Below are 18,436 nucleotides of genomic sequence, written 5' to 3' on the forward strand. Positions count from 1 at the left end.
TGACAAATCTGCACTCAATTTCAATTTTTTTCTTTTTAAAAAATTGTCTGTTGGACTTTCCTGGTTGTCCAGTGGTTAAAACTGCACTGCCAGTGCAAGGGGCATGGGTCACTTCCTGACTGGGGAACTAAATTCCTCATGCCATGTGGCATGGCCAAAAGATTTTTAAAAAAATCTGTTGATGTTCTGATATATAAAAACAGGGCTGGCATCATGTTGTATGGTATTTTCTTAATTATTTTGCAAGAGTTAGAATCTGGAAAATCATATGACCCAATGAGAGTCGAAAATGAGAAGATGGTAATATCACTAGTTGATTCATGCCGCTTCAATTTGCTGCTTCCTTCCCCTATCTAGTTCCTCACAAAGAACTTCACTTTCTACTTTCTCTTTCTTGTTTGACTGGAGAAAAACTGTCCCTCCTCTTTTTCAAAGATTCAAATAAAGATCAAACCACATAAGGCCATTTCTCCACCTACGATTTAACATTATGTATGTGTAACAACCTGGGTGACTGAGTTACTAGTCACTAGCTTAGTGTATCTGCTTGTCTTCCTTGCCTCTAAAATTAGGCTGTTAGCATTTGACTCACTTCCATGTTTCAAATCTGCACTTTCATGTTTAGCTCCCTCAAACTGCTTCTTGATGGGCAGTCCCTGATGTTCAGTAGGCACCCAAATATTTGTTGAATGAATGAATGATGTTTACCATGTTTACTTCCCCTTCCTGGCATACTTTTGGTTTTCAAGATTAGCTTTTGCTTGGTTTTTTGTTTTCCAATATTTTCTTCTTCTTGTTAAGTCGCTAAGTTGGGTCTGAGTCTTCACAACCCCAGGGACTGTAGCCCGCCAGACTCCTCTGTCCATGAGATTTCCCAGGCAAGAATACTGGAGTGGGTTGCCATTTCCTTCTTCATTTCTGATATTTTGGGGGTGGGGGGGAGAGTTTTAATCCCATAAAAAACTAAACTTACGGGATGAGGAAGGGCTACATTTTTGTACATTTAATGTGAAGTGCCAGTGCATATTCTCTTTAAAAGTATGTACTTCTACTCAGAAAAGGAAAGGTATTTTTCTTATAATCTTCCACCTCATGCTATTCTAATAATTTTATTTAGTTATTTTTGGCTGCTTTGGGTCTTCTTTGCGGCATGTGGGCTTTCTCTAGTTGTGGCCAGTAGGGGCTACTGTCTGATTGCAGTGCATGGAATTCTCATTGCAGACGCTTCTCTTGTCGTGGAGCACAGGCTCCAGGGTCAGGGGCTTCAATAGCTGTGGCTCTCAGACGCCTTAGCTGTGACCCCTGGGCTCTAGAACACAGGCTTAGTAGTTGTGGTTCATGGACTTATTTGCCCCACGGCATGTGGAATCTTCACAGACCAGCGATCAAACCTGTATTCCCTGCATTGGTAGGTGGATTTTCAACCACTGGACCACTAGGGAAGTCCTCTACTTGCTATTCTAAATATGTAGTTTTATTTGTGGTTTGCAACCCTGAACACTGGTGACACGGCAGAAACACGGCTAAGGAAAAGGAACGGTCATCTCTTGGTTGAGGAGTGAGTTGAGTCCCCTCGTACCATGTCCTTCTCTTCTTTGGCCCATTTTCTCTTGCCATCCTTCCTGTCTAGTCTCCTGTTTTCTAATTTGTCTACTGTTGATCTGTCGAGAGAGAAAAGCATCGAGTTAGAAATTGCTATATATAAATGTTTTAAACCAATACATTGTGTACCTTACACAATGTTATATATCAGTTATATCTCAATATGAAGAAATACATAAATTCAATGAAAATAACTAACTATTTCCTTCTCTCTAAAATAAAGATATCAAAAGTGTGATGACCACAGAGAAGAACTGTGATGGGCATCACTTACATTGTTTGACCGTAACTATTGTAAAAGGACAAAGTATATTGTAAAAAATTATTTAAAAAATTATTCAAAAAATTATTCTTTGAAAGCCAGTTATTTAAGAACTATTGTTTTTGCTTTTCCTTTGTTTTCAATTTTTGCATCTTTTTTTGGTGAACTTCTGCACCTCTCTCTCTCACTTCCCACCCTTACCCTCTCTCTGTTTCCACTCTCCCTCTCTTCCCTTCCTCCTGTCTCCCTTCTTCTCCAAAACTCCTTTCTAGCTCCTCTTTCCTTGGCAAGCCGCCCGTTATGATCACATCTTTAGCACTTAGGAGCGTGATGTCATTGAGAGAATGGCCGTTGCAGTCGCGTCTTGCTCTGATACTTACTAGCTGTGTGATATTAACATTTCTCTTTTCTTGTCGCCTCAACACTAAAAGTACTTTTTAGTGCTGTTTTGTGAGATTAGAATGAGATTCATGCATGTGAAGTGCTCAGCAGATATCCTGTCAGTCATCACTCGATGGCTGGTTTTCATGGTTATCAGTTATAATGGCCACACAGGAGAGGATGTGTTAAAGAGAGAAGTCAAGTCCTTAGGTTAGGAGGCCTTAAATATTGTGATAGTTGTTAGATTCTGAAGATATGAAGAGGAGTTCCTAACCTCAAGTTGTTCACAGTCTTGTAGGAAAAGTGCAGTAGTGTAAGATGAGGATTCAGAGGAGCCACTAAAGAGAGAATGATCAATATTGCCACACACAGGGTCAGTTGCCTTGCTATTAAAAATACATATAGAGAGAGGGAGGAAATTTAAACAGTCCATTGCAGTTATTTCTCTCAGTTTTAAATGATACCCATATCAGGTCCTGACTCAGTGAGTCTTTACAAGCAACAGAAAAAGCTGTCACTTCCTTGATACACTCACTTCCATCTGATTGAGTACCGCTATAATAAATACAGAAATATGTATTGACTACTATTGTAAATGCCTCCCCTTAGAGTTTTTCAGTGTACAACCTGTACAACCATCCAAGGCATCCTTATACCTATAAACAGTATTTATGTCACACTGGCTTTCATTATTTGGTTTGGCAAGTAACATAGTTTGGTAACTTTTCTAATATAAACAATCATGATGATCCTGAGCTCATAATCTTGTCACCATTGTAGTCCTGTTGATAGAGGTTATGTTGTGGTTAGCTAAAAGAGATTGTTATCATTGTCTGTAGTTGGACTGAGATGTTGATTGCAGTGACCACATCCTCTAGACAATCAGAGGAATTCTGAATAGATCGCCTAATAAATGATTCCCTCACAAAGGACTGTTAGGAAGTCCAGGGGTGTAATATGTAGAAAGTATATCACCTACAATGTTCTTCCATTATATATTATTTGGTCTCAGACATTTCAAATATGTAATTGTAGATTCATTGAAAATAACCTGATAACACATGTCGATAAAAAAAAAGAGAATTTAATCACATTTTTGCTTCCTTCTCACTTGTGTTTACTGTCTACAGTTGACACTCCAGACCCCTATGTGGAACTTTTCATCTCTTCAACCCCTGACAGCAGGAAGAGAACAAGACACTTCAATAATGACATAAACCCTGTGTGGAATGAGACCTTTGAATTTATTTTGGATCCTAATCAGGAAAATGTTTTAGAGGTAAGTGAGTCATTGGGGATAGTGGGCCAGTGGGGGTCAAGTGAGTCATTGAGGGGGTTATCTTCAAGTTGAGCTTGAAAGCATCACATTTTTCCTCTCACTGCCTTCATTCTTCTTGGTTAGGTAGTTGGAGTCCAGCTGTGCAGTATATGGTAGATGAGCTTCTAGCTGCCACACATCAAGCTATGTGAGTGTCCAGATACAGGAGTTAGGTGGGGCTAGAGTCTTTAATCCTCACCGTGTAGTTTGCTACAGTCCATGGGGTCACAAGAGTCAGACATGATTTAGTGACTAAACCATGCCAATCAATTGCACTTTGGAGAAAACATTCTTTCTGTTTTAAAAGGGGGGATCCAAGTACAAAGGATGAAATATTGCCAATTGATTTGGACGTCAAAATAAGTTAACTTTATTAGCTTAAATTTGAAATACTTAGCTTTAAAATAAGTTCACATAGATCTTTTCCAACAGTTGCAAGAGTTTTCTACATTAACTTCTTCCTCATATTCCAAAATAGCATTTCCTCTGAGAGGGGAGAAATTTCATTTTTCAAAATATAAAAATGAAGAGGTCAATCACAAAAGTGAAAAAGTGAATGATTATGTTAGAAACTCAGAAAGAAAAGACAAAGTATTATTACTAGTAGAATATTTAGGATTTCAAATGACTATTAAATATTACTTCAAAAATTTCACTTTTTTTAAAGTGTGGTGGAGATTTTAGATACAATTTCCAAAGATCCCAGAAAAATTTGATACCTGTGCTCTATTTTTTACTCTCTACAGATCACATTAATGGACGCCAATTATGTTATGGATGAAACTCTTGGGACAACAACATTTCCAATATCTTCTATGAAAGTGGGAGAGAAGAAACAGGTTCCTTTTATTTTCAATCAAGTAAGCAACACAACAGAATTACTTTGCAACCTTATGTCAGATAAAATCTAGTTACTCTGGAGAGTTGGAGTTTAATGTTTGGAAATCCTTCTCTTCCTTCCTTTCTTTTTTTCTTAGGTGTGCTGCATTTCTGAGATTTCAGTAGTTTTTTTTAAGAATAATAAGACTCTAGAAAAATTATTTACACTGAGAAAACATTAGATTCTTTTTACAGGAAACTTACTTTTACAGGAAACTAGTATTTTACAATAAGAAATGTAAGCAACTGGTAAACCAGGATTCAGAAAGCTTGTCACTGCATTAATTTATTCTTGTTGGGTGCAGTTCAGTGTTTTTGTCCCTTCAAATGACTTTGCAAATCTCTCTCCTCTCACTCAAATGTACATACGCCTTAATCTTAGCTCCTTTCCTAACAGTTACCATCCCGAATTATCTCTTTCTTCCTGAACCTCCATGATAATTACATGTTGTTCATTGGGACTGAATCTTTTAACCTCTTCAAACTAAAATCCTGTAGGCCAGGAATTTAGAATAGTGGTCGTGCATGCTTAAGAACTGACTTAAGCCCTGAGGACTGCTTGACCAGCTCATCTAATCAGAGGAACCCTGGTGCGTTATGAACACTACAGTCACACACTCCCCCCGATCCCTTTAGCTGCTCCAGGAAGCATGTCTTCTCTATATTTTCTGCCCAGTGCCAAGAGATACACTGGCCACATTTTAAAGTTATTTCACTCATATTTCACTCCTTCAAGTGTTTACTGGCGTCTACCCATCATTGTGTTGTGTTCAAGGCATCTAAAGAAGAAGAAGATATAGGAAACTCTTCCCTCAGTTATCTTCATCTGGGGCAGAGGTGAGGTAGAGGTTGGGAAAGCAAATGGATACAGGGAGATATACGTGATGAAAAGAAACCACCACACAGCAAGATTAAGCATCAGTGAGGTATATACAGAGCGCAGTGGGAAGCAGAATAAAGAAAGCTGGTGTTATGAGAGGAGGCCAGGTGTGGGTCCATATCAGTAGGTGATTTTGAGCAGGTCAAACAGTGAACACATCTCTTAACATCTTGTCAATTGAAGCCAGGTTGTTTGGTGTTTAAATCCCACCTTTGTTTCTTACCATCCGTTTCATCCTGGCAAAATCTCTTAGCTTCTCTGAATGTCAATTTACTCATCTGTGAAGTGGAGATCCCTGGAGAAGGAAATGGCAATGTGTTGGGCAGATCCCCTGGAGTAGGAAATGGCACCCCACTCCAGTATTCTTGCCTGGAAAATTCAGTTCACAGAGGAGCATGGTGGGCTGCAGTCCATGAGGTCTCAAAGAGTTGGACATGACTGACTGAGCAGGCAAAGTGGAGATAATATCTCACAGGAGAATCACTATGATTAAATGAGTTAGTTCTATTTATCTATATAATTTATATATAATATATAGACTAGATTGTAATGCATATTACATTTAAATATAATGATATAATTACTACTTATATAATTTTGTATGAATATGATCATATATTAGTTTATACATTAAGTATATAACAGTACATATAAAATGTGCTCAGTCGTGTCCAACTCTTTGAGGCCCCGTGGACTGCAGCCTGTCAGGCTCCTCTACCCATGGAATTTTCCAGGCAAGAATACTGGAGTGGGATGCCATTTCCTACTCCAGGGGATCTGCCCAACCCAGGGATCAAACCCACATTTGTTTCATCTCCTGCATTGTCAGGCAGATTCTTTACCACTAGCACCACGTGGGAACCCCATATATAAAATATATAACAATAATTGATTATAGAAATATATATAATATTCACATAGATTAGCCATCCATACATATAGTACTCAGTGGTTCATACATGTGTATGTGTGCCTATTAAGCAATATGTATGTTTGTAAAAATCTGGATTTCAGTAGGCAGAGAAGCAGTTATGAGCATTCTAGTTTCTAGTAGAAACTGCCAAGGCATGGAGTCTTGAAAGAAGAAAGCAAGCTGAGGCCTGACAAGTTACACAGCTTGGCAGGTACATGCTGGCAGGCAGCGAGTAGAGAGTTAGAGATGGTTCAAGGTTAATATTACCTACGCATGTTACTAAGGTCAGTTCTCAACAGACCCTTGTTGAGGACTTTGTAAGCATGACTGGCGTTTCCAAAATGGAACGGTTTTTTCTGCTTTTCTGTCTATGACTCAAAGATTGATTTTAAGAGAGGAAACTGTAGGAAAACATGCATCACCTCTCCTGTCATTTCCTACGCTCAGGTGTGTGATTGCCAGGCTCTGAAAAAGACTTTCTGCATTCTTGAATTTTGAGTAGCTTATATAATTATTTTCTTTACCATGCTTGAAAAAACAGTTGGCCAAGCAACTTTTTTTTTTTCATTACACCATTCTCCAGAGTCCTTTGTAGTTTCAATCTGAATGAGAATTTTTTTTTAATTAATTTATTTTTAAAAAATCATTTCTTTATTTTTGGCAGCACTGGGTCTTCGTTGTTGCCAGCTAGCTTTTCTCTAGTTACAGCGAGCAGGGGTAGTCTCTAATTCTGATGGGCAGGCTTCTCATTGTGGAGGTTTCTCTTGTTGCTGAGCGCGGGCTCTGAGAGCATGGGCTCTGTAGCGCGGCCTCGGTACTTGTGGCACATGAGCTTAGTTGCTCTGAGGCATATGGGATCTTCCCAGTCCAGGGCTGGAACCTGCACCTGCTGCACTGGGAGCGTTGAGTCTCAACCACTGGACCGCCAGGGAAAGTCCCTCCATTAACTTATTTCTAGATACTTTTAAATTCATGAATTTCTGTGCAGTAGAAAGAATGTCTTGCTTATCACTTGACTGTTTTTACCCAGAAGTTTTCAATGCTTGCCCTTTACAGATATAGAAAATGATAATGTAATAATTTAAATCTAATGATAATGTAATAATGATATCTAATGAAAATGATAATGTAATAATTTAAAAAATCTTTTTCATGCATCTTTGAAGTATTGACCTAGCCATAGCTTATTTTTTAATATGAGAATCTGAGTCTTTACAGTGTACCTAAAACTTTGCTTCATATCAGGAAAGCTATCAAAAGTTTCATTTTCAAGGAACTAATAGTCTGTTTGGAGAAGGAGTAAACATTATGATAAGCTGATAAGTAATAGAATAAGCAGTCTCATGGCACACCTATTCATTGATTTATTTATTCAATACTGATTGTGTTCCAGGGAATATTCTAGGTGGTGGGCAGACAGCAGAGGACATGGTAGATGATGGTTCCCAGGGAGCTTGCATGTTGATGGGGAAAGTAAATAGGTACCAAGAAACAAAAGGATAATCAACATAATATAAATCAGTGATAAATACTATGGGGAAAATAAAATAGAGGGGTGTGATAGAGAACAGTTGATGGGCAATGGAGTTTATATAGTCAAAAAAGGCCTTTCAAAGGTATTATTGTTTTCTTTAAATTTTCTTATCAAAATTTTCAAGCATATACAATGTTGAAATATTTTTACATCAGACACCCATATAAATGCTAGCTAGATTCTACAATTAACATTCTATTCTTTTTGCTTTTCACATATCTTTCTATCTGTCCATACATCAAACCATCTTGATACATACTTATGTATGTATGTGTGTATATATATATATTTTGTGGCCATAATAAGGCTTGTGAAATCTTAGTTCCCTGACTGGGGATCAAACCCAACCTCTTGGCAGTGAAACTATGGTGTCCTAACCACTGAGCATCCAGGAAAGTCTCCATCTTGATACATTTGAAAACAAACTGCAGGTCAAGAGGGATGGAACATATGTATACCTATTGCTGTTTCATGTTGATGTTTGGCAGAAACCAACACAATTCTGTAAAGCAATTATACTTCAATTAAAAAATAAATTTATAATTAAAAAATAAAGTAGACTGCAGACAACAGCCTGTTTCATCCCTAAACACACTTCAGCACATCAGTAACTAGAGTTCAGGATTTATGAATTGTAATGCAAGTACCAAATAAATCATGTAGACAATGTATAAAATGAGAATTATAAGGAGAATTATTCATCCATTTATACATTTTGCAAATAACAATGGAGCACCTACTGTGTGCATAGTCTTTAGGCATTACCTATTCAGCAATGCACAAACAAACAGGAATCCCTCCCCTCCTGGAACTCATATTCTATTGAATTGGTCAAAAAGTTTGTTTAGGTTAGTCCCCTAACAGCATACAGAAAACCTGAATGAACTTTTTGCCTAACCCAGTACCTAGTAAGATAAATAAGTAAAGGATACCTATGTTGGATAGAGAGCTAAATAAATCAAGGAAGGAGGAGGGGAGCAGGCATATGTCTGTGAAGAGGGTTGCAAATGCAGTTCCAAAAATGTGACTAAGAACAGCATCTGTGATGATATCTGAAGGCAGAAGGCGCTCGGAGTGGGAAGGTCTTGAAGCAGAGGTTTGCCTGACTTGCTGAGAACAGCGAGAGGAAGAGCGTGGCTGGATGGAGCACAGAGAGTCGTAGGGAGGGTGGCCGGAAATGAGGACGGGCATGTGGTCACAGTGGACCCTTGTGGGTCAATGGTGGGGGCTTGCTCTTAAAGGAAGGATATGGTTGGGTCACTGAAAGGTCAGAAGGCCATTCCGGTGGAGAGAAGAGTCCTGGACCTTTGCTCACAGTTCCAGGACTAGAAAGGACAAGCATGTTCAGGAAACGGTGTTTAGACAAGTGCCAGTGGGCGTGGGGGGGTGGGAAGGGCATTCATGTGTGAAGGAAGGTACGTGGAGATCAAACCTTAGCAGGGCTCAAATTCAAGATGCTGAAATTTGAGTATTATCTTACTGATATCAGTGAGTCATGGAAGGTTTTTGACCAGGTCATGGGGGAATTTAGAGCAAACAGGATTTGGCTTTTTCCTCAGAAGTATTACTGAGTCAAAAGTTGATAGGTAAAGATATAGAATGTTTGATATTGAAAACAAGAAGGTTGATATAGCTTTGACTAGCTCTGTTGAAAGTGGCAGGTATAGATGTGAAGAATACAGGGTGACATGAGCAAAAAATAAATGTGGCATTACCTTTAATGTGTTAAGACAAATAGAGTGGAATGATTGCTCAGTGACAGTGAGAATCAGCTGAAGTTGGAAAGCAGGAAGTTCTTCAGCTTTTCCTGGGACTATGATTTATCATTCAATTCAATTTTAGAATGCTCTCTCTCTCTCTTTTTTTTTTTTTTTTTTGAGGAGAAAACCAATTTGAGCCCACAGTTTTGTTTCCCAGCTAACATTCATAAAACCTGAGTTAGGCTGTGCTTGGTGGAATCACAAGTTTGGAGAGAGTCAGAGTTGTCTTGCGAGCGAGACTGGTGAGACGTGCAGATTTTCAGACCCTAGGCTCAGAGTCAGACAGACAGCTGTCTGGGTTGGACTCATGATTTGGCTACTTATTCACTCACTGCATGATGTTGGACGAATTTTTTTTTTCTTTTAGCCATGCATTTCTATTTGTGAAGCAGAGTTATATGTAGTACCTACCTCTAAAGGTTGTGGTTATGGTTAAATGAGTTTATAGATGGAAACTTTTAGAGCTGTGCCTGGCTCACTAAGCACCAAATAAATATTAAATATTCTTATTATAATTATACTGGCTGGATTGAATTATTTGTCAAGTGCTTCATGAACCTGACTTAACTATTACTCTCGCTGATTTGAACTTATTGACCGAAATGAACTTCTTTATATACAGGTAGAGACTGTACATTTAGTGATCGTTGTTTCAATCCAGTTCAGAATCGAAACTGCTCTAGTCACCCATTACTGAATATATCAAGTGCAGTGTTTGTTGCAGTATCCCATTTTTAAGTGGAAGATAGGGTTTCTTCCAAATTTAGTATGTTTTGTGTAAGCAAAATCACCCACTTCAAGAAAATCATGAACATGCTAAGGTTTTGAAGTTAGATGGGTAAAAATTACACTTTTTTAATTCTCTGGATGAATCTTTATCTTGGTCAATACTCTGAGGAAGGTGGTCTCAGATTTCCCACTGTATGGTGTTTCAATTGGACATATTTATTTATAAGTTAGTGTTATTATTTTAAAATAGCCATATTTCATGGTTTCTGTGGTATCTTAACTTTGACTGAATGTTTTCTTTGGTTATTGCGCATTCCTGACTGCAACTTCAAGATGAATGCGAGAGTCCTATGGAAAAGATAGTGACAAAATTAAGAAAAGGTAGTTTTGATGGTGAGTTAGTATCAAATGATTGCATTGGAAAACTGTGTATTGATATGTGAAGGCAAAGACTACGATTTAGCACAGTGAATGAGACAGAGCAGAATTTGGAGGGAAAGCAAGAGAAATATAAAATTTTGTGAGAAATTTGGGAGATCTTCAGCTAAGATGTGAATGCCATTGTATTAAAATAGGGCAGAGTTCAGACATAGGCCAAACAATTCCTGACTTTATGAGAGAACGCATTTGTATTTTGGCATACTAGCGATGGAAACTTACGTGAATCTATTTTGATACTTCTACAATTTATACCTTTTAAACTTCAGGGCATCTGAGTATGCCCTTGCATCCTTGGGATCCTCTTCTGGATCGAAGCTTCATCAAGGACTAGGACACTTTCAGTCTATTTAATGTTACTTATCTGATCTGACAGGCATCAGATACTTTCATTTTTGAAAGAATGGATAAATGAATGCCCTTGTGGGAAACACAGAAAACCTGGAAAGTGCTCAGATGAGCATAATGAAAGTAGATGAAGTTTAAAAAAGAGAAAAACTTAAGGGCATGAGAGATTCCCATTTGGAAAAGAGTAGTATTTTGGTTTCATAGTAGTGCTTTAGGAAGTCTGGTTTATTGTATGATAGCTGACAGTTACACAGTTCTTTCTGAATTTCCAATGTCCACGTTAAAAAAAAAGGACTTTATGGAAAAAGAGACTGTTGTCAAATGTAAACAGGAAAACTCTGTGATAAAGTGAAACATGGCCACAGAAATAATAGTGTATTTGTTTGTCTTTCAAATCTTTTAAGACTGTCTGGGATATTTTGGGAGGTACAACTGTTCTGAATTCTTGGGTGATGGATTATATGATTCCTGGTAGTGAATGCAAATTTAATTTTATTAAGAAGCTGTATTTTTTAGCAAGACTTACTGTGGTGATCCTATTGCAATATATACAGATACCAAATCGTTGTTATGTACCTAAAACTAATATAATGGCATATGGAATTACATCTCAATTAAAAAATGTTAGTTTACAGTGATATAAAAAATCATATGTATTTTTAAAAAATGCTTTTAACAGTGTATCATTCAACTTTAAACATGCAAAATTTATTTAGCTGTGACTTGTTTTGGTGAGATTATAATTTCCCCTCTGCACCTGGATTGCCTACTTTTTTACATCCACATCCAATTCCTTCTTCATAGGATTCCAGTTTATGTAAACATGATTCTTTGTAAAAATGACCCTTATTTGTTGATATAATTTTTTTGTTATCTTGCCTAGGTCAGGTAAATACAGATAAATTAGAAAATATCATGTCGGTCTTTTGAAAGATGTAATGATTATTGAGTCAACATGGTGATAAGCTGCTCTTTGTTTCTTACAAGGGGGTAAAATGAGTAAAGTACTTAGAAGTGATCAGAATTCAAAATAAGTTTTATTGAAAGTAAAGTCTGTAAATACTGGAGTGTTATAATAAGTGATGGTGTGGCATATTTGAAGAGCTCTTTACTAACAGGATAGATTTTCAAGTTAAAACTTATTTGACTGTGTGTATCCTTTGGAAATAATTTTAAAGGACTTTCTTAATGCTGGGCACTATGCTTATTATATTTGCTTTATTATTTCAAAATAACCCTGGGGAGTTTACAAGAGAATTAGTGGGTTAAATACCTTAAAAATTATTTTTAAGTCTGAAATGACTTTAAAAAATAGTTTCTTGTCTATAGCTCCCCTCCCCTGACTGCCCCAACTGAACATCTTCCACTGTAAGCATCTAAAACTGTTTTATACTGTGAAATTCAAAAAAGAGATTGTTGTTTCCCCCTAGAATATGCAGTAGCCTGCTTTTTATATTAGTAATTCCTAGAAGAGGTGGACTTCTCTTCATTGTCCTGTCTAAGTGTATTTAGGGGTTGAGGAGACAAGGGAGATTTGACCACCTTTCCTTTTAATAGCCTTGCTAATGCAAGCAACCTGGAAGAGGGTGATGCAGAACTGCTTCATGCAGTGTGTAGGAAGGAGTTTTCAATAGTTGTTTAATGCCTCATAGGAAGTACATATTTTTGTGGCTCTTTTATCTGTAATGATTTGTTCCAGGTGAAAGATGTAGAGAGATTGTGAATGTCCATCTTCATAGCATGTCTGAAAATAGAGCATCAAGTGGGAGAATTTAAAACTTCTTCCAGGTTGTGGGTGGTCCTGGGGCAATACATGGAAGTAAGGACCTGAATCCACGTGACAAGAACCATGGCAGCACTTCTATAATACTCCAAATTTCAGAAAAGTCATGTCTTCTCTTCTCTCCTCCTGCCTTCATTTAAAGAGTCTTCTCAGTCTGTCTAGGATCATGAGTGTCTTAGCCAAGAAATGTTGCATTTGGATGTAGAAGGGACATTCTCATGGAGAAAATAAATATGACCATAGACAGAGCAGTTAACTTTCCTTCTATTATTGTTGGGACAAGTAAGCATTAGATATATTCAGGCATCAGATGTTTTTAAATTTAAAATATTTAGAGATCTACCAGTTGAGAAGCCAGCTTTTTTCCACTTTCTGTCATGAGGTGTCATACTGAATTAGGAAACCCATTCCAGCTTTGAATCTTTCCATGAGTTAGAAAACTCCATATTGTAATCTTGTTCTTTTAATTTCCATACTTCCTTGGGGCTTTTGCCCTTTGTAGATAAAAACAGTAAATCTAATCTCATTTTAATATCAGTTTTCATGTATTCTTTTTTTAAACAAGCAGACTGTGTTTTATCCACTTGTCTTTCTTATAAATATCTGAAGAATTAAACTCACTCAGTGTAAAATGCTTTCCAAGCCCCTCTTTGGGAAAGACTCCATTTGGAATGTGGAAATAGAAATGTGCTGAAATGTGGTCTGAGCAGTGCTTTCCTTGATAGAATGCACAGCAATTACATAAATTGTTTATAAGCCAGTCACCTTTTTGATTTAAAACTGAACTACAATTTATCTAGGTACGCACAATTCCATTTGTACTGGGATTCTTGATTATTTTATCAACTTCAAAGTAATACAGAATATTCATAGAATTCCTTATGAGAACTGCTATGTGGGTGGGACCAGCCTATGATTTTTTCCTCTAGTAGCAATGAAAAGTTTCTTGACTGGAAATGATACCTTATTTGCTATTCTTCTACACACACATGCACAGTAATTCACATATCAATTCAAGATACTTATTGATCGTATGTTGTATGCCAAACACTGTGTAATGAACTTGTAATGGAGACCTACTTAAGGCAGAGCTTGCAATCTAGTGGAAGAGGCAAATTTTTGTACAGATAATTTCCATGCCTTTTTCTTACTCATAAAATTCAGTACTGAGAATTATCCATGAGCTTTTTTTTTTTTTTAACATTTTGGAAAGCTCCGTCTAGTTTGCTTTATTCCATCTCCTGAAACCAAAAAAAGAAAAAGTCAATACTCTGCAGCATTTTGTGTTGGCTCAAAAAAATCCTCTTCCCATTTTAAGAGGCATATCCTACTTCTGTTCTATTTGAAGGTATTCAGCACGTTCATTCAAACTATATTCTTAAGGTAACTGATGTAAAAATAATAGCACCAGCTTACAATTGTGCAGCAAACTTTGAAACATTTTCTCATTTGGTTCTCGTAACCATCTAAAGCTACATCATTTATCACTAATGGCAGGGATAATATTGAGAAGGTCTTTCTATACAATAGATTTATAGTCTCTGGAAAGACATTTTTAATATGCCTTTTCTCGTGGATGTTAGTCATTCTTTTCTTCATTAAACCCATATCGGCCTGTTGGAAGGATAGAGTCCTCCCAGAAGTCTGGTTGGTTCACACAGTATTGAAAAAATAAAAACTTGAGCCCCACGTCCCAATATCAGATGTTTCTTACACTGACCACAGTTGGCTGGCCCCCAGGTCTTGCTGTCCACCCTGGACAGGCATTCTGTCTTTGGTTTACTACAGCGTACATTTGTCACTATGCACAAATGTGACCTTTTCATCCAGGTTTTCTTTAAGTTTGGCCCCTGATTTTGAGGCCTGGGGATAGCCCCTAAATAATGGTACACATCTCTGGAGTTTTAAATCTCAGGAAACTTTTATGATTTTTGAAAAATGATTTTTAAATGCACTGCTTTTTTTGATGAAAGAGGATAACAACCCTATCAAGGCAATTGTTATGCTTGTTAAAATCATGTATAGGACTTCTCTGGTGGCCCAGTGCTAAAGACCCTGCCCTTCCACTGTAGGGATGAAGGTTTATGCCCTACAGTGGAATCGCTGTTCAGGGAACTGTGATCCCACATACCCCATGGCACAGCCAAAAAGTAAAAGAAAAGAATGATTATAAAGTAAGCTTGTCTCATGAAAAAATAGCAAAGAATTATTTACTGAAATACACCTATAATTTAGGATCTTAATAGAACTATAGTACTTTTATTTTTAACATAGTTCTAGGTTAAAAGTCATCTGTCACTCAAAAATTATTTTGATTTTGTTTGCATTACATACAACACACATCCATTTTATGACCTACCTGACTAATTTGTCTGTTCTAGGTCACTGAAATGATTCTGGAAATGTCTCTTGAAGTTTGGTAAGTGCATTAATTTCATTGGATGGAAAATATTGTGAGTGATCCACTGATTTTAATTGTTAAACATTATGCTTTTAATATATGAAGTAAAAAAACTATATGAAGTAATTCTGACAGCTTTATCAAAAATGCGCACGAAATGTACTTTGCTTTTCTTTAGCTCTCTCCTATTAGCTATAGCATTAAAAAAAAAACAACTAATATTCTTTGCTTAAGTTTCCGATAATTTGGTGGTTAAATCATAATTGTCAGAAGAGCCTTTAGAAAGGGCCCTCCATCAAGTTAAGGATCTATTCCCATAGAAATAAATACAGCTATTGAAGGTGGTTTTTCATTGTTGATTCAGATGGATATTAAAAAACACGAAAGTGAACAGGAAACACTAAGAGGAGACACTGAAAATTGAGACTGCCTTTGTTCATAATGATCAACAGGAAAACAAATGATTGCGTTCCATGATGTGTATTGTTCTTTCAAAGTGGCCTCTAATAATGAATGCTGGAAATTCAATTTATTTATTTTCAAATGGTGAGACTTAGGGGAGTCAGGCCTGCCTTGAGAATAAGTTCATCTCTCACCTAAGACTGAGGTCAATAGATGCTACCTTCCTCAAGCTCTCTGCATCTCTTTGAAGTGGGTTTTTACTAAAGTTACTAATGCTGCTGCTGCTAAGTCGCTTCAGTCGTGTCTGACTCTGTGCAACCCCATAAACAGCAGCCCACCAAGCTCCCCCGTCCCTGGGATTCTCCAGGCAAGAACACTGGAGTGGGTTGCCATTTCCTTCTCCAATACATGAAAGTGAAAAGTGAAAGTGAAGTCGCTCAGTCGTGTCCGACTCTTAGCTACCCCATGGACTGCAGCCCACCAGGCTCCTCCGTCCATGGGATTCTCCAGGCAAGGGTACTGGAGTGGGGTGCCATTGCCTTCTCCAACATGAACACCACAAAATTTGTGTAACATTTAAATCTTATAACTTGCTAAATGAATGATTATGGATACATTGACATTGGGTTTTATATATTTTTCTTATTTTGATCCCTGGATAATGTTGATTCAACCTAGAGAATTATTCCGTAAGTTACTGCTGCCCTTCAGTATATATCAGGATGTATCAAAGGACACTCCAACTTTTTTACGTCTGCTATTTTGCATACATCAGTTCTTGCTTATAAGTGATATATTTTGGCATGAGATTAGAAATATTTTTGTTACTTGACTATGAAAGTAAAGCTATTCATTTTAATGGGAAATGGTCTCCATCGCGGTAATTAAGACACTATTAGCTTTAACAAAGCAGAATTGTCAAAAATAATGTAGGAAAAACACCTCAGCTAAATAGTATCCATAGGTCCCAAAGCAATTTACTATATATTTACAGTAAACTTTAATCAAACTCTAGTTTTATGTGTTAATTTGTCTTGACTCTAAAATGAAATGCTCTTTAAAGAAAAACTCAATGGAATGTCTTCAATTAAAAAAAAAATAAAATCAGGAAAGAAATTAGAGAGCTTAAAGACAGTACAGAAGATATGAACCATACTTCTGTTACTATATTTGCAAAATTTTTCAAAATGTTTTGTATTTTCTTTTACATATTTTCATACTGATATCTTCTAAGCATCTATGTTCATTGCTTTATTTGTAGATCTTTTAAAAATCATTCTTCTTGTGCTTAATGTAAGATAATGATCAGTATAGTGTATTACAAGGAACATGAGTTGTAGAATGAGAAGTCCTGGATTTAAATATCTGCTTGCTAATTTTGTTAACAGTTGAAATATTTCTAATCACTCTTTTACTTATTTGTAAAATAAAAGTACTTTATAAGTGTATCTATTGTGACAATTTAATGAGGTGTTCTTTCTAAAGAGCATGTCTTACAGGAAACTTTTCCACATGTTTGTGGTAATACTGCTTGTAGTAGTTTAAAAAAATGGACATAACACTAGTACTTATGGATACATAAATTGTGCAATAATCAAATAATGAAAATGCCTCAGACTAGTAAAGATATTTGAATTAGTTCTACTTATAAACACAAATGAATCCTCAAAAAAAAGTTCAGTAGAAAAAGTGATTTGCAGAATACATCTGGTTGATAGCATTTACACAAAATATTAAAAACCTATAAAATGACTTTTGATATTATTTAGACCTAAATGTATAAGGTAAGATTATAAATAAGTACATCAGAAAAAGAAAGAGCAAGTTGAAGGTAGTGGTTACCTGTGAGGAACAGAAGAGGAGATAAAACTGAGGAGTGTCCCTTGGATGTTGCTGTGATAAGATACAATAGCATTGCTTTATAGTTTATTTCAGATCCCCTCCTTGGAAACAGCTTGAGGGAAGAAGTGAGAATATATCAGTGTAGTTACGGGGGTTGTGGGAACTGGATGATGTATAACAAGGCTATAGACTTGAGGGCATTAGTTTATTGTCTCTGTTTAAATACAGTTCATCCCCAGACCTCCGGTTCAGTATGGCTCTGTGTGACCAAGAGAAAGCTTTCAGACAACAGAGAAAGGAGAACATAAAGGAGAACATGAAGAAACTCCTGGGTCCAAAGAATAGTGAAGGCTTACATTCTACACGGGATGTGAGTTGGAAATTTTTCAAAATGTTTTTGCAATTTAATAACAATTTTGTTTGTACTTTCTCTCAAATTCCTCTCAAATGTGAAGATATTGAGACTGAGTATTATTTCTCTATCTTTCTAAGGTAAGGTGAGTGTTTTATAAATGGAAACTCTTTGAGGAAGATCATCACAAGGACTGCCCATATTTGGTAGTATTTATCAGATGTAATTTTTAAAACAGGCATAGTCATACTGATGCACAAACGAGATGTTCATTTCATTTGTAGGAAAAGTTTAACCTGTGAATGGGTCATTGAATTCATTTTAATACAAACTAAGATTAAATAATTGTGGAAATTATCATTACTGAACCAGAACAAAATGTTCTAAATCTTAACGACAACAATAAACAAAATTTTCTTCTTAAAAGACATGAACAGGGGAGATAAAAGGAAATGTTTCAAATTATTACTATTTCATAGCAGGGAGTGAAAATTATCCAAAGTTGACCAGGTAGTTAAAACAATGATCTCCACATGTGAATATTTTTCATGATTCTAATTATAGAGAGATGTTAAAATTTAAGAAGTTTGTCAATGAATATTGAAAGTACAG

At 36.6% G+C, this 18,436-nt stretch overlaps 1 protein-coding gene across 2 annotated transcripts in view; it reads left to right on the forward strand.

Moving 5' to 3' along the window:
- PLA2G4A (phospholipase A2 group IVA) overlaps positions 1-18,436 on the forward strand; it is a 160,990-nt gene that overhangs the window by 72,630 nt on the left and 69,924 nt on the right. For both annotated transcript variants that reach the window (XM_065937205.1, XM_065937206.1), the window contains 4 exons: positions 3,376-3,524; positions 4,310-4,423; positions 15,209-15,246; positions 17,701-17,842. In XM_065937205.1, the coding sequence (XP_065793277.1) occupies positions 3,376-3,524; positions 4,310-4,423; positions 15,209-15,246; positions 17,701-17,842 (443 nt within the window). The remainder of the gene's footprint in view (positions 1-3,375; positions 3,525-4,309; positions 4,424-15,208; positions 15,247-17,700; positions 17,843-18,436) is intronic.

This window comes from Muntiacus reevesi, chromosome 5, assembly GCF_963930625.1.
Source record: "Muntiacus reevesi chromosome 5, mMunRee1.1, whole genome shotgun sequence".
Taxonomy (NCBI): domain Eukaryota; kingdom Metazoa; phylum Chordata; class Mammalia; order Artiodactyla; family Cervidae; genus Muntiacus; species Muntiacus reevesi.